The sequence below is a fragment of the Silurus aristotelis genome, assembly GCF_946808225.1.
Source record: "Silurus aristotelis genome assembly, chromosome: 11".
NCBI classification, from domain to species: domain Eukaryota; kingdom Metazoa; phylum Chordata; class Actinopteri; order Siluriformes; family Siluridae; genus Silurus; species Silurus aristotelis.
In genome coordinates this window covers 25,022,326-25,042,145 of record NC_139584.1, presented here as the reverse complement: position 1 = coordinate 25,042,145, position 19,820 = coordinate 25,022,326, and the positions used below count along the sequence as shown (strand labels likewise).

At 36.4% G+C, this 19,820-nt stretch overlaps 2 protein-coding genes across 3 annotated transcripts; one reads left to right on the top strand and one right to left on the bottom strand.

Annotated features, from left to right (window-relative positions):
* Positions 1-1,012: 1,012 nt before the first annotated feature.
* Positions 1,013-10,307, top strand: csf1b (colony stimulating factor 1b (macrophage)). Of its 2 annotated transcripts, none has more exons than XM_083554779.1 (8): positions 1,013-1,271; positions 3,675-3,788; positions 4,211-4,273; positions 5,662-5,832; positions 8,215-8,404; positions 8,621-8,757; positions 8,863-8,906; positions 9,291-10,307. In XM_083554779.1, the coding sequence occupies exons 1-8, from the start codon at positions 1,197-1,199 to the stop codon at positions 9,352-9,354; spliced, it is 858 nt and encodes a 285-aa protein (XP_083410905.1). In that variant the 5' UTR covers positions 1,013-1,196; the 3' UTR covers positions 9,355-10,307. The 2 variants fall into 2 exon arrangements, with proteins under 2 accessions (XP_083410905.1, XP_083410904.1); XM_083554778.1 differs by having other exon boundaries at positions 1,014-1,271; positions 8,212-8,404.
* Positions 10,308-11,239: 932 nt separating this feature from the next.
* Positions 11,240-18,565, bottom strand: rbm39b (RNA binding motif protein 39b). Its single transcript, XM_083554766.1, has 15 exons — positions 18,223-18,565; positions 16,829-16,886; positions 15,384-15,433; positions 15,087-15,269; positions 14,762-14,815; positions 14,501-14,618; positions 14,244-14,396; positions 14,020-14,163; positions 13,818-13,883; positions 13,505-13,709; positions 13,279-13,359; positions 12,388-12,484; positions 12,188-12,293; positions 12,004-12,082; positions 11,240-11,670 (listed from the first exon to the last, which is right to left on the bottom strand). Exons 2-15 carry the CDS (start codon positions 16,877-16,879, stop codon positions 11,570-11,572), a joined length of 1,488 nt encoding a protein of 495 aa, XP_083410892.1. The 5' UTR covers positions 16,880-16,886; positions 18,223-18,565; the 3' UTR covers positions 11,240-11,569.
* Between the last annotated feature and the right edge of the window lie 1,255 nt (positions 18,566-19,820).

Sequence of the window (19,820 nt, the reverse complement as noted above, 5' to 3'; positions counted from 1 at the left end):
GCAATTCAACTATATCAATGTGCTTACTCTAAAACTCAACTCATACACAGACATATATCTTGGATGCTGCATATAATCTAAACCGTAACATAAATGCAATAAGTGATATGACGATTATTGGAGTTGCTGTGATGTAATTGATAACAGGAGCTGAGATATCGTTCAAACATTCCACAACATCGACAAAAAATAATCAACTTCAGGGCATTACACCAGCAAAAAAGTGCTTTCTGGAGCACTTTCCTGATAGAACAATTAAAGGTACAACTTAACCTCTGACCATTACAAAGCACCGAGCCCCAGAGACTCATTCCATGAATCCTGAATATGGCGTTCCCGATTTCATTATATAAGCAATTTTCAATTTAAATTACATTTTTAATTTAGTTTTATTTGTATAGCAGGTTTTTGAAAAAGTGTCATTGTTCCAAAGGAGTGTGTTTTGTTGCTAAATAACGATATTTCGATAACGAAATAAAGAAATGTTTCTATTTGTTTGTTTTTATGCAGCTTAAAATATGTGCAGTGAATTCTGTGATAATTTTACTATCATGTAATTATTGATATTCTTTTACTAGTAATAATAACTTTTCTGGGATAGTTCATATAATCAACAAATTAATAATAAGCATTCCTTAACAACATCTACACTAGAGAAAGAGAGAAAGAAAGACAGAGAGAGAGAGAGAGAGAGAGAGAGAGAAGAGAGAGAGAGAGAGAGAGAGAGAGAGAGAGAGAGAGAGAGAGAGAGAGAGAGAAAGAGCGAGAGAGAGAGCGAGAGAGAGAGAGAGAGAGAAAGAGAGAGAGAGAGAGAGAAAGAGAGAGAGAGAGAGACAGAGAGAGAGAGAGAGAGAGAGAGAGAGAGAGAGAGAGAGAGAGAGAGAAGAGAGAGAGAGAGAGAGAGAGAGAGAGAGAGCGAGAGAGAGAGAGCGAGAGAGAGAGAAAGAGAGAGAGAAAGAGAGAGAGAGAGAGCGAGAGAGAGAGAGAACAGTGGGAGGGTAAAACCCCCAGAACAAGGCATGTAGAAGTTACAGACCTTGTGGTCTTGCATTTGTGGATTGTAACTCTGCCTTCCTCTTATATGGAACAAAACTTTAACAACCGATTGCTCTGAGCACCAAAAACTGAAAAACTATCTTTTCTTTGACTTGAGAATCAACAGGCTTTCAATGTGCTCCAATGCAGCTGAGTGAAGAATGGAACTTTCACCTGCTGGATCCATGAGCCAGATGACCATTTCCATCTCTGCCCACATTCTCCACCAAACCCAGGTATGCATGAAGAGCATCTGAATGGAAAAAGATCTGGATTTGCTGATGAGTTAAACTGGTACTCTACCAGATGTGCCATGCTTCTATGAATGAACACAATAAAACAAGGCATGAGAAGTGAGTAACTCAGTGATTCCTCTTAAACCTGGGGAAATTCAACCAATTTTCTTTAGACTGGTTTATTCAATAGCTCTGCTGAATGCTTGATTTAGATTGATCAGAAGGTGTAAAAAGAAAGGGAACATGCGTATTTTATTATAATAAATGTATACATTATCACATCAATAGAAAGAACTCATTCAGAAAAAGTTGCATTTCTATTTAGGATGTTCATTTAACATTTTTGGAAGAAGCTTCAAGACATAGCACTTTGGAATGGCCAGAAGTAAAGCTGTAAGTAAAGAGGAAAGAGGATGGAGTGTATGTAACCCAGTTGTTATCTCATTAACTGCAATAGCAAGAAAAGGAGAGGCAGGTGAGGGACTATTTGAATGACTATTTTCCCTTGTTTATATCATGTATAATGTAAGTGAAAGGAGCAACATAGTTTTGCTTTCATTCCACAAAATTAATTGCAACTACTAAACATGTGACCGGTCATACTTTAATAAAATAAGAGGAATTGTAATCTCTGTCTTCTGTATAATAATAACAAAATATTTTTCCTTGGGTCTTAGAAAAATAGTGCAATAATTGTGTGAATAATTGATGATATCAAACCACATGCTCTGTTCTTTCTACATCTTATACTTGTTTCCTGGCAGCTGAGGTAAATGCTTTGTGAGCTTTTAGATGTCTTTAGGGACAGATTTTGTCCTGTAACACAATGTGTTGCTAAAAAAAAATCTAATTAGACAAGTTACCAGATCCAAACTAAACTGGTCAGTTTGGTGAACTATATTTACAGACTAGTTAGGTACAACAGATATAAAAAAGGGTAAACATTGAATTGTAATCTTTTTTAACAGTGTGTGTGCTCAGAATAAACTAGTCACATTGAAACCCATTATCATCCACCTGTCATCAGTGGAGTAATAAAGATCAGATGTTTCTGACAGGTCTGAGCCATAGAAAACACGATAGTAGAGCGTAAATGAGAAATTTGTCAGAGCATTCATAAACTAAAATTGTTACATTTTTACCTTTTTTTTTTTAGGTTTTAGTTTCTGAGTAACATTCAGGGACATTCAAGGACATTCCTTCAAAATTAGATAGATAGATAGATAGATAGATAGATAGATAGATAGATAGATAGATAGATAGATAGATAGATAGATAGACAGACAGACAGACAGACAGACAGACAGACAGACAGACAGACAGACAGACAGACAGACAGACAGACGGGTAGACGGATAGATAGATAGATAGATAGATAGATAGATAGATAGATAGATAGATAGATAGATAGATAGATAGATAGATAGATAGATAGATAGATAGATAGATAGATAGATAGATAGGTTGACTGATTAAAAAAAAAAAACTGCCAAACCATATTGCTAGATGGAGTATGGACAATAAAGACAAGACAGCTGATCACAAGCATGTTGAAGCATGGTGGTGGAAGCATCATGCTAAAGAACTCCTTCTTTAGTCATCACCTTCTGGCCTCTGTTACATATTAAACATTACCAAAAAAAAGTCACCTGGCACGATAATGACCGAAAGCACAAAGTACAAATCCAAGTCAACAAAGAAATGGCTTCATAAGGAGAAGAGAAACATTTTGGAACGGTCCGATCTCAGATGTAAAAACCTGTGGAATGACTTTATATTAAGTTTTTTGTAAGTAGGAGTGAAATACAATTTGCAAATTAAGATGTGCCAAGTTGCTAAACACTTATTCAAAAGGCTAAGTGCTACAATACAAACTAAAGTATTAAAGTATAAAATAGGATTGTGAATGCTATTATTTTTTTCATAAAATGTTTTCACTTGAATTCTGTTGGTTGCTATAGCACATGAAATATCGAAGAAAAAATGTCTAGGTTTCGTTGTTTACATTTTAAAAACCTGCAATTTTAACAGGGTGTGTAGACTTTTTATATCCAATGTATTTTTCCGGCTCTCCTTATAATAAATATTTTACCTTTGGCTTGCTATTGTTATGCACTTAAAAATAAAATTTTCATGATGTAGCATTTCATAGTGGTTACCAGTAGGCAAAGATGTTTTAAAAGCTGGTATGTAGTCTGACCAGCTGCATTTTTCAGCAGAGTTGTCAGTATATCCGGATAAAACAATAACTGCCCCATGAATAAATGTAAATGTAACATTTTCCACTTTGTAAACCAGGAGATCAATATAAGGTATCGCTCTCTTGAATCTAAGGCTTGTAGTACTGTGAGGTAAAATTTTTATTGATTTTAATGAGTGATCATGTTTTCCTTTTTGTTGAAGGTGAAGAGTGTGTGTGTTCTCGTGCTCCTGTATATTCCTCTGTCTATGATGGACAGCCTTGGACCATGCAGGCACTCCATAACCAAAGATCACCTGCTCCAGATAAATCATCTAGTAAGCTGACTTTATTTTTTATTTGTATTCATTACAGTATGCAACAATGATATTATGCATATTGTATACATATTATAATATATTCTTATTAATGCACATGTCAGTGCACTGATGCAAACCTACTCTTTCGACTTACGTAGGTCAAATTCTATATACACTGGGACAAAAACAAAATGTACCTTTTTTTTGATTGATTTTATTAGAGGAACCTACCGAATACAGTTTAAAACATGATGCCATTGAACATACATTGAAAAGTTAATCAGATTTTCAGTAACACTTGTGTGGAATTACATCACTCTGTACTTTATCAAAGATAATTAAAAATCTGTCATATTTAAAGAAATTTAGTCTTTATTATGTGTAATATCAAGCAATGTGAAAATGCTAAGATGCCAGCTAATAATGATACTGTTCCTCAGATCAGTAACCAGTTCCGGAATGGATGTTTAATATCCTATATGTTCATTGAGAAGAGACACCTGGTAAGCCTTTTCACATTTAAAAATGTTTTCGGTATTGGAAAAATAATTATACAGATATAGAATTATTATAGATGTTCCACTAAATTTTGGAGTGTGCTTGTGGGGATTCATTCAGCCACAAACATAGTAGGAAAGTCAGGTTTTGATGTGGGTGAGGTGAAAAGACCTGGGGTGCAGTCAGCATGGACAATTAAAAAAATTCCTGAAGATGTTCAATAGTTCCTAGTTCAAGTGAAGTGAAAATTTAATTGTTTCAATCTTTAGCCACATACAAACTGGTATTGGGATTAAATAGTGCTCTTGTGATACTCCTGTGTGTAGAGATAAAGCAAACCACTGTTTCGTTATTGACATCTGGCAGCTAATGAAGGAAAAAACATCCATCTATGGCTGGAAGCCCAGAAGGAAAATTGGCCAAACTCTTTGGTTGGTGGCAATGACATCAATTTTACTTTTGGCCTCAGCCAATCATAGGGATAATGAGTGCATAAATGGTCTGTGGGGTACATACTGTAGCACTATCCGCCGAGTACGTTTTGCTGCCATGCAATGCAGAGGGTAGCGTAGGCCATTTTCAAGATCAGATCTATTCAGGAGTGTTGGGTTAATTCTATTCAATGAGTTTAATTTCTGCTAGTTAATTAACTAGTGCAAACTGGGGAAATGTCAAGCCTTTAATTGCCTTAACAGCAAACCATTGGTCAGGAAATGAGCAAGAATTAAATAAATGTGCTCCTGAGACCCTCCTGTGCCACCATTAAGGGGGAGGTGGTAGCTCAGTAGTCAAAGCAATGGGTTACTGATTGGAAGGTTGGGGGTTCAAGATCTGGTATTGCCAAGCTGCCATGTTTGGGGCCCATGAGCAAGGCCCTTAAACCTCAGTGCTCCAGGGGTGCTGAAAGATGGCTGACCCTTACATTACTGGGATATGCAAAGAATTTCACTGTGCTGTAAAGTACATGTGACAAGTTTGAAGGACATTTTTCTTTCTTCTTTTTTTTTTGCTGGTTTACTTTTTCTGCAGTCAAGTGATTATCCACAACAGGAAACTAATTCATCAAACGGGAAATTCACTTCTATCGTTTTTTTTTTTAACACAAACATAACATTCATGAACATGATTAAAATGTTCGGTGTGAACTTTTTCCACAATGGGTTCACCTTTTTCAACAAGTTACACAAGTTCGCTCACAAAGCTTAAAGAAATCAATATGCTAATGCAAACAAAGTTACTTTTAAGCAAAATTCCTGACCCGTAATTAGCTAAAAAATACCATCACAAGCTTCATATTTTGCTATTTTGGGCCTTTTTGTTTTTTTTTTTTACCCAGGATTGCATTACCATTTACTAAGAGTTCCCACAACTTGCATTTCTGTCTGTCTTTCAGAGCTCAGTCTGTTACGTGAAGGCAGCTTTGCCACATGTTCTGGACTTGCTGAGTGTCCACTTCATATACTCTCAAGACTCAGAGAGTGCTCTGTCAGTCCGTTCTTTACAGACCCTCATCCACAACATCTACTCACAGCACTGTGTGCCACCTGTTAACGAAGAACTAGAGGTTTGTTTGTGAATTTCTGTGCATATACACAACAATGGGTGCAAAAGTTTGCAGACCCTTATGAAAAATTTTAGCTGTCATTATCAAGAATAAACAAAATCTATGTAATGGTTAAATAAATACTATTTCAGGGTAAACTAAATGCTAGTTCCATGCTCTGCACTTCATTTGTTTAAAAAGGTACTCTATAACTATTTAATAAATTATGAGAAGACATTATTCAAAATGTACTCTATAACTATTTAATAAATTATAAGAAGACATTATTCATCTAAGAGTTGCTGTAACAATATATTCTTATAACACAATATAACATTTATTTAAAACTCAAAATGTGTTTGGCTGAGAAAAATAGGGTCCACAGAACCATCCCTGAACCACTTTAGCTCGCTTTCAGCACCTACAAAGACTACACAATTAAATGGGTTTACTAGAAACAACAAAATGACCTCAAGGAGACACAGTGTAATCTAAATTTCATCTCATGTTTACTGTTCCCCGAACCACAATTGTCTCATGAGCACCAAAATGTCAACAATTCTGACATAGTTATGCAGAAAATGACCTTTTCGAGGGCCAATTTTAAAGTCAAGGAAAGAAAACATGTTGGTATTCAACACCTTGGGGAAATGAGTAGTTTGTGTGGAGAGATGAGACTGATGTTTTTGTTTAACCTGATGGATGCCAAAGTAATGTTTTCCTGCACTTGCATCGTTCTCGACTTCTTAACACAGTTGTAAGTTGCTTTATCTACACAAATCCAAAATTTTTTTTATGTCAGCTGTAATCAAGTCACTGTTTAAACAATACAGTCCCCAATTTGTGCATCTTTGTTAAAAACATCAAGCAACAATATAGACAGTGTGAACAAATATCATAGACCATAAATTCATTAGCTAATCCAGCTTTCAGGTGAAAGCACTAAAGTGCTCAATGTTTTTTGTTTACTTAAAAAATAGTAGTTTATTAACGTAATGGTGAGGTAACTTAGTACATACTAAGTTACTAAGTTTATGGGATGAATTTGTAATAGTCATTATCTTTTTGCATACCAAAAAAAGCATTACATTTTATGTGTTTGAATTAAGTTACTTTAACCGAGTGTGTTTTGTTTTATGTATTTTTAAAACCCTAATAAAGTGAGTTTATGTGAATAAACTGATAACTGATCATGCACAATGTCATCCTGTTAAAATCAAGAATGTATGTAAGGTCCGTTTACGTTTCCTCGAAATATTTAAAATATGCTTCATTTATAGTTTTCAGAATTTGTAGTTTTTTACCATTTATTTACTGGGGCTTTGTGGTCCTCTCAAGCAAAACCTAAAATAACTGATCAACCTTTTGGCACATAATAACAAATTCTGCTTTCTCTCTGGGTTCATATGGATCACTACATGCACCACATTCTGTCCACAAGGTCTTTGAACACTGGTAGAAAAACTTTTCTTCGCCCTGCCTGCCTGAAACTAGTCTGTAATCGCTGAGTATGCTGCACTAGTTTGTATTGATATTATTCATATAAAGCGGATGGACCTCCAATGAAATTTACATTTACGTCATTTGGCAGGTGTCGTTATGCAGGGCGACGATTATCGTATACATTCATTGAGCAGTCGAGGGGTTAAGGTCCTTGCTCAAGGGCCCAGCAGTGGCAGCTTAGTGGTGGTAGGATTTGAACTCACAACATCTTAACCACTGAGGTACCGCTATCCCACAGGGGTAGAAAATTCACCTTTACTTCTAGGTTCGGATTACTAGCACACTGCTGATAACTACACTTTCTGTGATTAAACAAATAGAGAAGATTGTCAATCAATCTTTGTCCTTTTTACTGTGTGTTCAGTAAAAAAGAAGAAAATCAGAATATTGAATCAAAAAAAGGGAGTCGTAATTCACTTTTTGATTTATAATTGCAAATCAAAAGAACGAACACTCAGTCAAAAGGCATTTGGTTGAGAAACGTTATATTTTTTATACAGGTCCGATCTGGTTGAACACAATTCAATATCCCTCATTCACCATCTTAAGTGTCTGAAAAGTAATACATAGAAGAAATTAAGAAATAGTTGCATCATCAAGGCATCACACTGTAGCTTTAACACTTTTTAGGAAACTACTTTGGCCAAAGCAATTATTAATTGATACAGAATCCAGTCCTGATATTTATCTTACATTTATATTATGACATCTGGCAGATGCCCTTATTCAGAGCAAAATGTTGTTGGTGAATGATGAGATCATTGCTTTGAGGAAGACAGGATCTTATAGCATTCGCAAAATTTTAAAAACAAATAAACTTTAGGCGCAGCATGATAACAACCTCTGTTTTTACTGTCAAACCCTGACATTTTTTTTAAAGGATTGCTTTTTCTCCAGGAGGACCCCGTAATGTTTCTGAAGCAGTTTAAAGATTCGCCTATTCAAGCCTTACAGAGAGCCAAGGAGGTGCTGGATATCTACCTACAGCTCATCACACAAGTACACACATCTTTGGACTGGAGTTGTGCAACAGAATACAGCAACTACACAACTGCTGTCATTACTGAGCCACCTAGCACACAAAGCACAGGTACACACTAGACACTGTATGTTTCATTTCATAACGATGGCATTGGATTCTTGTGATTGGTTAGATGGTGGTCTGAGACACCCGGCTGGGAAAGCAGGACCAGAAGCAAAGCAAATCACATGTGCTCCTGATAGTGACAGCTGAGAACTTATTCAAATGGGTGCCCCACATGGGCTGAAAAACAGAGTAATTAAAGTGCTGTGTCTTTTTATTCAGAGGCCACAATAGTGATGCTGGGGAAGAACGAGCAGGACTTGTCTGATTTGAGTTTCTATAAACTGGGCTTCATCGTGTTAGCAGTGATTGCAGGAATCTTCCTGGTTATCACTGTCTTTTGCCTCATGCACAAAAAGGTAGGTCTTCCTGGAGTATAAAATATGTTTAATATATATTTCTATATTATTTCTATATTATCCAATGCTGTGGCTTTATATATTTTTTTTTTTATGTCCCAACAGAGATTTCGCCAACGTCGAAGACAAGACACAGATTTTGACACATGGTGAATTTTTTTACTTGAATTTTATTGTAATCAGAAGTTGTATAATAATGCAATGGGCTTTACACTGTAGGCTTTTTAATGTGCTTGGACGAGAATGGAAGATCCTCGACATAATCTATGGTTAATATTGAAGTGTTTATTAAAATAAAAAAAACCTCCAGTGTAAGGGTCAGAGAGTTTTCCACCATGGGGGACTTTCAACCTTCCAATTAGTCTGTGATATGATAAGCTATATTTTATATTTATTACATTATAATATATACATCAAAGACATAAATTGCTGTAAAAAGCAATTTATATTGAATATAATCTAACCCTAAGGGTCCTCTTCAAGAGCAGGCTCTGATCTGAATACCTCACTTTCTCCTTTTTCTTCTTCTCTAGGTCCACTGTCAGTAACATGGGCTTCCGTTCAACATCTTTCAATCGAATGGACCTGATAATCTGAAACTTCCAACATTTTACCTTGTAAATGACTTATTTCACAAAAAAAAAAAAAAACCCACAGAAAAAACACACGCTGCTCTGTTTTACTCAGCCTAAAGGAGACAGTGAAAACGAAAGTGTATTTCTTTGCACAATCCAAAATCATTGCAAACATGTAAATATTCACAATATATTGCAAATGTATTTATGAAAATAACATTCAACCCACTTTACAATGTTACATATGATAGATGTTCTATTACAAACTTCTCAAATAATGATATATTTATTGCTGCTACATGCATACAATATACTACACACAGACTATTTTCACTATTTTTGAAGTTCTGTTTCTGACATTCAAAGGAAATTTTATTGAGGAAAAAAAAGGAATACATAAAAATAAGCCTGCTGTCACACCAATTTTTCTTTCCAATTCTTTTCCCTCCAAAAATAAATACTCTTCTTAGAGACAATGTCCTTTCATAGCCATTTGATAAGCAGCCTAAAGGTTATCAGAAACGCTTGAAAAGCTGCTGACATAAAAAGAAAGTGCAAGACAGAAGACGCTAAACTTCCATTTGGCAAGGCTTACACTTTGTTTCATTTTGAATCACTGTAAAATAGATAGTGAAGAGGAAGACAAGAAAAATTCACCCAGATGACCCCTAAATCCTGTTTCGGCTTACGGGACAACATTTCAACTCTATGTTCAATACACAACTGAAAAGAAAAGAAAAGAAAAAAAAACACTCATCGTGAATTCTGTTTCTCAGGAATATTAATAAGATGAATGTGAATAATGTAATGTATCATTTATGAATCTTGTGTTGCTTTAGTTTTAAATGTATTCTAATATGAATATGGTAATATTAATATCTTTTATACATTTTATATACAATCATAACGGTTCATCTTAAAATTATATTTTCATAGATTACTCAAGTGCTTCATTTGGCTAAATCTAGGATAAGGGGGAAAAAAAAAGAAAATAGGAAAAACCTTACTGAATAGGAAATAGAGCCAACAAGGCCTTCTCTGCTGGCCTAAACTAGATTTTTTTTAATATATTTGAGTCTATAAATGTGTACTCAATTTCCCCAATAGTAAATTCTCTTCATTTCATAGAGTCGCTCTCAGGTACACTTTAAGGAGTGTCTGTTTTGGTTAGACTTTCTATCCAACTATATTTCAGCCATCATATCAATTTTAAATCCCAGGGGAAACCATAATGCACAGAATAAAATACACAAAAATGCACAGAAAACCCAGCGATATGAGCTTAATATTGATGCTTCAGCTGTGGCTGCAGTACGGATCTAAGTGTGAAAGGCATCACCCACCACTGTATTTATTTTGGCCGGAACAATAATAATTGGTTAAAAATACACCTATACATGTGAACTCACAACTCTTTGCTGGATTTCATAGAAAAGCCCATGTTTTCCCCTTTGGCTACATGATTGTTAGTCAATCTGAAACTAAATCACATTTGCAAGTCTACCACAAGCTCCTATATATTAAAAGAGACCAATAGGATAACCAAGTCAATTCACATATACACACAAGGAACAGAAACCATAGTAAAATGTTCGACCATTCTGTGATATTAAAGACCTGTAATATATTGAGTCAAATCAAAAACTTTAAAATGCTAAATGTGACACGTGCTGAAAGTAACAGGGTTCCTTATTAAGTGACCAAAATACAAAAATGACATTTTTTAATATTTAAAACTTTGTTTTAACTAATTGAGAAATTAAAATGTCTCAAAAAAGCAGGAAGTAAACTGAAGTGTATTTAAAAAGTATATATAAAAAAATAAAAATAGGTTATGCAGTTAAATAGCAGATAAATGAGAAACAAACCCTTTTTTAAACAATACAGATTACAAAAACCCAGAGAGATTATTTTCAAAGCCATTTTAATTGCAGAGTTCTTTACAAAATGAAAGTATGATTACAAAAAGCTAAAAACGTAAAGAGATCCCAGACAGCCGAGAACATCCAGGACGACAGCCCAGGGCCTTTTTTTTTTTTTTTGCTAACCTAGTCCAGCCAGCTTTCATCTACGCCCTCAGGCAACTGTGTACATCTGAGATCTAGAATGTGCTATGGATCTCCAGGGACAGACAGCAGCTGTCCTAAAAAAAGGGCAGGACAATTTGTTTGGATCTCTGGGCTATGCAGAGAGACGGGGAGAGTCCGAAGATTCGGACTGCGCAGAACGAGTATGGATCACCGGCGTGTGGGTCTCAACAGCTGGATGGCTGTGACTGAATCAGGGAACAGGTTGTGGTAGGTTGGGAGGGGCACGTAGGCAGCAGTGATCATTTTGCCTGTAGGAACAAAAGCAAAACAACGTGTTACTGCTTATTGAGCCTAAATATATATGATACACAAACCAGTACATTCGAAAAACGGATATTTGTAGTAATGGTACATGAAGCATCCATATGCTATTTTGGATTCGATATTTTTTATGTGCTTCTATTTTTGCCTTTTCTTCAATACAGCTCAACTGTTCACAATATGTCCACCCCACACAGGTTGGTCAACAGTGCTATTCTTAAAAACAAAAACAAAAAAATAAACTAATAGAAAACAGTTAATAATTTAGCCATGGAAAAAACGTCTATCAGGAGAAGGACAATCTCAAAAACAAATCTCACCTGCAAACCAGCGACCATGCAGGGCACTGACGGCAGCCATGGCACCCGGGATAGACGGACACTTAACATACACGTTACCCTAAGAAAATGAGAGAAGACCATGCTGAACTCTAGTAGGATGTAGCAATAATTCATGAAAACTCAAAGCTTTAGCGAGGTCTAAAAATAAAAATAAAAAGCTTACTTGAGCAGAATTCTTGTCTACATATATGTGAACAACACCTCCGTGTTTATTGCACTCTTCAATAACATCATCCTGAATTTCGATATCCCAGCCTGGCTCGTTTTCCCTGAAAAACAGACAATTCAAGAATTAGCATTTTTAATCACTCAAGAACAAACACACACACACTTGGAGAGAAGTAGAATGCTGAAAAGACTCACGACTGTGGGCTGAACATGTTGGAAAGCTGTAGGCAATGAGTGGCCAGGGGTTGGGTGGGGAGGTTCATGGCCTGGTTCATGCTTGGTGCAGGAATCACTGGAACACCAAAACGTTATATTTCAGGATCTTTAGCGCACAGTACAAACGACACTTTATTCACAATAATAAATAGGTAATCCAGTCAGGGCTGTTGCACAGTGTTACCAGTTATGGTACACAGGATTTGCTTGCTTGTCATAAATGTTGCAATATGGAAAAAGACTAGACTGTTGCAAAAAATGTCCAACATGTTGCATCATCAGCAATACAGACAACAATCTGCAGTGTCAGTAATACAAAGGCTATATTCCAAATTCTAATCTCAGGAAGCTTTTCAGAAATCTTGATTGTAGCCTGCAAGCCATAAAACCCATATAAATTGCAAATCTCTTCTTTTCAAAAATTATTTAATGAACATAAAGAAAAACACAATGGATGTACTGCACACTGAAGAAGCATAAATTTAAAAAAAAAAAAAAAAAAAAAAAAAAAAAAAACCAAAACAACAACCCTGATAAGGACCTGAAGTGATGCAACATTTGCATCTTATGAAACAGACTGATAATAAAATGTAAAAAATTCCAATCACCTCCAATCACTCCGTTTGCACAAGGTTGTTACATGTAGGGTGGTAAATCCTTGAACTTTTTCCCCCACACTAACAATTCTCTTATGTAATGCACCTTGAATAATAAAAGTTTCTTACACATGGCAATTTATGAAAAGTGAACAAAAAATGTATGTCTATTTTAGGTACAGTACAGAGCACAAATTCAGTCACCCAGCTCCCAATAATTGCTAGAAAAAATTAACACAAAAGAGGTGGAAATGTGTAAATAAAAACTCCTTACCTCCGGGAAGGTTACCAAATGGGATAGAGCCACTCATCTGCAGAGCCTGCTTTGCAGCTGCAGGAATCTGAAGCCCTGTACCTAAAAAAATAATTAAAAGCAAAATTATTTAAAAACATTTCTTCAAAAACAATCAGCAAGATCAACCAACTACTTTATTTCCTTATGAAACCTAAATGCAGCCTGTCAGGAAACAGACATCCAAAAGCCCGTTTCTAATCCTTACCTTCTGCAAGACGTGCCATCAGCTGCAAGCGGCCTGTGGTGCCCAAGTCGATGCCTGTTCTCTCCAGCTCATCATTGTCCAAGAAAGAGCTGGCAGATGAGCCGTCTGAGCGTTCTGTCACATGCCCCACCTTCATGGGCCGCCCGGCCAGCTCAAAACCGTTCAGCTGCTCTAGGGCCCTCTTGGCACATTCAGCATCTGCAAACTACACATCAACAGAACAGTTTCTATTAGCTTAAATTTTTACTTTTATACCCTTTAATTTGGAGCCTTCAAAATTACAAATGGAAACTGGGATTGGATTGTCTCTTACCGATATAAAGCCATAACCTTTTGACCTGCCAGTTTCGCTGTCCATGATCAACTGGATGCTTTCAATCTAGGTAAGAAAATCAGGCCTAAGATTAATAATAATAATAATGAATCTCATGATTGCATTGTATTATTATAAAAAAAAAACAACAACTATGCAACAGTCAAAATCCCATGTACTGTAAATTTATTAACAGTCTCACCCTTCCAAAGGGCTCAAATATGCCTCTGAGCATTTCCTCTGTGATGTTGAAGTGCAGGGATCCCACATAGAGCCGCATTGGCCCTGCGTTGCCTTTCTGCAGGTTAAGGGCCGCTGCCGCCGCCGCTGCTCTGTTTTTCTCAGCCTAAAGGAGACAGTGAAATTGAGTTAAACATCACATTTTAGCATCTGAAATAGGAACACAATGTGTGTGATTATACAGACCTGCGAGGCCTGAACAATGATTGGCACTCCCAGCAGCCTCTGTCCTGTCAACCCAATAGCCAGGGGCACTGACGTAGTTTCCACAAACTCAACATATGCAATACCCTTAGATCTGCGAGAATTTCTGTCTGAAATCATTCTTACATCACGTACCTATTGTAAAAAGAAAGAAATCAAAGGTCAAAATGTACAAAAAACAATAATGCTGAGGTGATTTAAAAAAACAAACAAACAAAAAAAACAACAGTAGCACGCACTTTGCCCACCGCAGAGAAGAACTCCTCCAGGTCTCTGGGTCTGATTCTGGCAGCCAGCTGCATGCAGAATACCGTGCGGGCATCTCTCTCCTCCGCACTCAGATTATCGATTGGTTTCCTGTTGGAGAAAGTAGTCGCCAAGATTAAACATTGAGGCTCTGTGTTAAACAAACCACTGTTCTCTAACCTCTTTACATAACACCAAAGCTCACATACATAATTCAGTCAATGACCAGAGAAAAAGTAGAAGGGTTATGTTACCTAATTGGACTCTTCTCTTTCTTTACTGGGCTCTTGCTTCGAGAACGTCTGCGACTGCAATATAGAGAGAGCCAAAAATAAATAAAAAACAGGTGTGTTGAAAGGTATATGAATAGTTACCAGTGTTATGCACACCTTTTCAAATACCTGGGTATACAATGGGCCAAATAAACTAATGTGTGATACAGAAAACAGAAGTGTGCCGTTAGAGGTGTATATTAAGTGGACCAAGGGAAAAAAAGAAGTCTCTGGCAGTTTACAGTTGAATAAGTTTGAATGTGCAGATCTATTACTATAACATGCCCTAAGAATATATGATACTCACTGTGGGCTTTTGTGACCTCGATAACGGCCATGCCTTTCTTGACTTCGAGAACGGCGCTCTCTGCTACGTGACCGCTTTCTCTCCCGACTGCGGCTCTTACGCTTGTCCTTGCCCTTCTTGCGCTCTCTGCTCCTACTCCTGCGGCGATCGGCACTTGGGCTGCGACTCCGACTGTGCCTTTTCCTATGTAGGTTTTGAGATGGTGGGAGAAATCACACACACACACACACACACTTGTAAGAAATGTGGAGTAGCACAAACTAGAATCCAAAATAAAACAAGAGAATGTTTACTCACTTCCGGCTGTGTTCTTCATAGCCGTTTGCACTATAGGACTTGCTGTCACCCTAAGCAGGGTTGATAGAAGAACATCGTGAGGATGGACAGGATACATAGCAAGTCGTCAAGGGAATGGGGGAGGGGGACAAGAGAAAATACAGAATATATTGATTTAGAAAAGCAGTTAAAAACTATTGTTGTCTGCTCTGCCCTTTTGTGCTTTGCCACAAAAAATCAAATGTTTGCCCCTTGAAAAAAGAGGAGCAACAGTCTGCATGCCAGCTGAAGGACTATGATGCTTAGTGAGGACTCAGCTCTAGAAACGGACAGTACCCTGCTATTAAAAAAACAGAGATTGCTGCTAAAGACATGGTTGCTATATGGGGTTTCCAGAGTGGAGGCGACCATTCGGTGAGATCTTCGCCCTTTTGTGCAGTTGCACCGTGTGAGCATGACGCCGTCGCTTTCTTACACCTCGTCCTGAAGCAGACAGGGATTTACACGGCTTAGTCAGAACGCTCCCATGTGACATGGCATTAAATAAATACCAAAAGAGAAAAAAATAGATACCATCACTTTAATATGAAGAGGAAAATAAAATCTATATCTCTTTAATACCTACAACCTTTGGAGGTTCACTGCATATGTGCATTTAATAATGCTAAATATAGTTTCTTGGTTACATATTAAAAAGATTTCTAAAAGCAAACAGCAAAATAAAATGGAATATAGAGCAGCTTAAAAATGAGGGGCATGCAAAAAAATCAAGGTGTTGACTTATCTGAGACCTTCTTTTACCGTATGGCTTGGGAGACAGTATTCATATTCAGGAGCAAACCTTTAATTATTCCAACAACAACAACTTCAGGCCATCTGTTAAATTCATACAGAATACTACTTTTCTTTATAAAATTAAAATTAGCGTCTTAATGAAGATCTGTGCGTTCCATGAAACGAAGATGATCTGCCAGGTAGCATGGTCATAATAAAAGCTACTGCTTGTACAATACAAAGACCAACCATGTGTTAAATGTGAATACTGTCTCCGAATCATGTTAGGTTCTATCCCTGTTTCATCCACTGTCATTCATCTTATCGACACCAGACGTGACAGGATGAGGATCTTTTGGTATTTGACCTAAGGGTACACAGTACATCAGTATATGCCGCAATGACGACCTTACTTTTTTCACACTTCACACTGGAATCAAAGGTGTATTCAGGGAAGTAGAGATGAGATATCATTAGGCAAGTCTATAAAGAGAGATAGACGGGCATTTATTTGTAATTCAGATCATTTGCTGAAGCATCACACAATACATCATTCTCTCTACCAGTCAGACAGACTTCTGAGACATGTTTAATCAAATAATCGTCTTCGGTTGTTTTATGGCAACAGCTACTCAGGCAAGTGCAAAAGAGTCAATTCATGTTAAATGAGAGAGCATTACTCAGCCACCCACCTTCCTGTAAGGTGCTTCAAGCATGGCCTCGATATCAAAGTCGTCTGCCATTGAAGACCTGTCCAGGTGACGACAAAAAAAATAAGTATCATTAAACAGGAATTTAGAAGGAAAATATTAAAGCACGATCCAAACTTTGCTTGCTGTAAACCTCTTTCACTGACTGACTACTGCAGGGTTCTTCTACCTAGAGAGCAATGAGCAAAGAGTGAGAACGGAGTGCGTTTTCTAGTAATTAATATGCATGTTTTATTGCTGAACATTCCTTTTAGAAAACACGGTTACCAGTGTCCTCATGTGAAGTCATCTTGCCACAGGAGCGCATCAAAAAACCTATCAAAGGGACTTCAATTGAATAAAAGAGAAAAAAATCTCATGCTCATTTGACAATGTGCAGCTTGTAAAGCCACACTTGCTCTTATTAACTAAAATATAGTGTTTTAATGACTGTTTTGTAAAACGTTTTATTATGAAGAAAAAAACAACAACAAGGGACTGGATATGTTTGAGGTTAAGTTACAAGTCTTCTTTTTTATTTATTTATTTTTTTACATACAGCACCAGTCAAAACTATGGACACACCTGGCCCCTCAGTATTCTTACTTTACTTTTTTATTATTTTCAACATTTTACATTAATACCGAAGACACTCAGACAATAAATTAACACGTTTGCAATTATGCAGAAAATTTGTTGACAGCTTGGCACACTCACAGCATTCATCTGATTCATAAGGTAGTTACTTAGAATGGTTTTAGTTCACAGGGGTGCCTTTTTAAGACATGTGGCTGTTCTTGCCTTCTTAAATGTGCTTATATATCAAATGGCCTTCACAATCAACCAATCTAAATTCAGCTGAGAAGGTTTGGGATGAGATGGACAGGATTGTGAAGGAAAAGCAGCCAACAAGCACTTAACAACTATGGGAACTCCTTAGGATGGTTGGAAAACCATTCCAGCTGACTACATCATGAAGCTTAAATAGAGAAGGTTTATATGATCATATACGTGTTTTTTCATAATTTTGAGGAGAATAAAAATAAACCACTGAATAAGAAGGTGCGTCAATTCGACAATTCGAATGTTAGTAGTGTGTAATGTTTTATTTATTTATATATATATTTATATAAATAAATAAAATAATATAAACTAAACTAAATATAAACTAACAAACGTTACATACTAAACACGTGCATTTTTTATGCACAAGCACTAAGAGTATTTGTCGGACTTCAGCTTTCCAGGCCTTCGCCAGGAAAAACCTTTATCTTGTTAGCAACCCAGAAGCCTCGTTGTACGTTTTAGTAGACATGTTCCTGAGCTATGGATCAAATAAAATAAATCACAAAATACTCCTAGTCATTTTTTTTAAAGAATAAAACCAATCTAATTACCTGCCCGCTTGCTGTTGTATGTGTAGAAATCGTCGTGATACAGTAATGACGCGAATTAGCTCGCTAGTATCATACGAGACAAACAATGCTAAGCTACGTAACTAGCGACGGTGCTCCTCTTCGTTAGTCTCTTCAGAATTCCGGTAACCGAATCTACGTCTTCAGCTGTAATTATTTAGCACCGTATGCACAAACAAAAAAAACTAAATATATATATAGTTATTATACTTTACACTCTGCAACAGAATTACGCTAGCTATCCGAGCACTTTGCTAGCTACACTTGTTTATAAGTTCACCTTCTGTATATAACTTCCGGGATGTCTTACAAAATGGCGCGGGGGGAAACGGGGTTTCCCGGGCAAAAGTGCACGGACTTCCTTAGAGTACACATTGACGGCCATTGTTTACAATACGCACTGTTAGCAAGGTTATTTATAAGTAAATAAAAAAAATATATTAAATAAACTTATATAAAAAAAGTGTTCATTTTAAACCACTTTTAAGAAGTTACTGTATATTTATTTCTTATTTCTTTAAAAAAACATTTTTTACGTTTGACACAACAAAATTGAAACCTCCTTCAAGCAAATTATATATATATATATATATATATATATATATATATATATATATATATATATATATATATATATATGTCTCACATTGCAACAGAATTATAATTATTTCATATATATTTGATTACAGTCTCATATAGTAAGATATACTTTTAACTGGGAATTGGGTTTAATAGTAATCTAGCCACATCAAACTAAATAATAATAACAATAAAAAAGTCCATAAAGAATAAGAGTCCTTGAGAAAAGATTGTGAAGGTGCAGTGAAATTGTCCAGGGGTTTGAAAAATCTACAGGTTTCAAGCCAGTTGAATGTGATTCTGTAACATAGGCTACAGAAAATCTAAAACAATTTTTTTCAGGAGTCGTGCAGCTTCAAATCGAGTCGTGTAGCTTCCAAGTGGCAAGAGTTTAATATGCAATATATGAGTTTACATTTTTGTAATTCCTATAGTGTAGAAAATGCCAACTCTAGCCATAGTCATAGGCTAATAGAATAGCTTATATTAGTCACATATATTGCAACACAGGGAAATTCTTTCCTCCAACTTGTTCGGAAGCTGTGGTCAGAGCACAGGGTCAGCTATGATACAGCAGCCCTAGATTTGCCCTAGATAGTTGATTTTTTTTATTACCTAAATAAAGCACATTGTTGAATAAAATGGACTGAATTTTCAAAATGTCACTTTTACTTTGTGACTTCCTTCCATCCATCCAGCTGTGTTTAGTAACCACTTTATCCTGATACAGTGGAATTGGAACACATATAGGATTATAGTATACACTAAATAGGATGGAGTCCTTCAAAAGAAACCATGCATACACATTTACACACTCGTTAACACCTAGGTACAATTTAACAAAGCAGTCCACCTGCAGGCATATTTTTTAAAAATGAGGACACTGGAGAACCTGAACGATATTTTTCAGACACTGGGAGAATGTGAAACTTGCCACAGATGGTAACCTGACCCTGAAGCTGTGAGGGTTGTGCACAGTTAATTTATCTCAATGTCATTAA

What these genes read in the sequence shown, in the direction of transcription:
- rbm39b (XM_083554766.1), bottom strand. Translation starts at nt 16,879, where the DNA reads ATGGCAGACGACTTTGATATCGAGGCCATGCTTGAAGCACCTTACAGG. An exon ending in TCATTGTTCAGGCCTCGCAG is followed by an intron (nt 14,164 to 14,243) that starts GTCTGTATAATC and finishes TGTCTCCTTTAG; the next exon opens with GCTGAGAAAAACAGAGCAGC. An exon ending in GCATGGTCGCTGGTTTGCAG is followed by an intron (nt 11,671 to 12,003) that starts GTGAGATTTGTT and finishes TTGTTCCTACAG; the next exon opens with GCAAAATGATCACTGCTGCC.
- csf1b (XM_083554778.1), top strand. Translation starts at nt 1,197, where the DNA reads ATGGAACTTTCACCTGCTGGATCCATGAGCCAGATGACCATTTCCATC. An exon ending in TCATTGAGAAGAGACACCTG is followed by an intron (nt 4,274 to 5,661) that starts GTAAGCCTTTTC and finishes TCTGTCTTTCAG; the next exon opens with AGCTCAGTCTGTTACGTGAA. An exon ending in GACACAGATTTTGACACATG is followed by an intron (nt 8,907 to 9,290) that starts GTGAATTTTTTT and finishes CTTCTTCTCTAG; the next exon opens with GTCCACTGTCAGTAACATGG.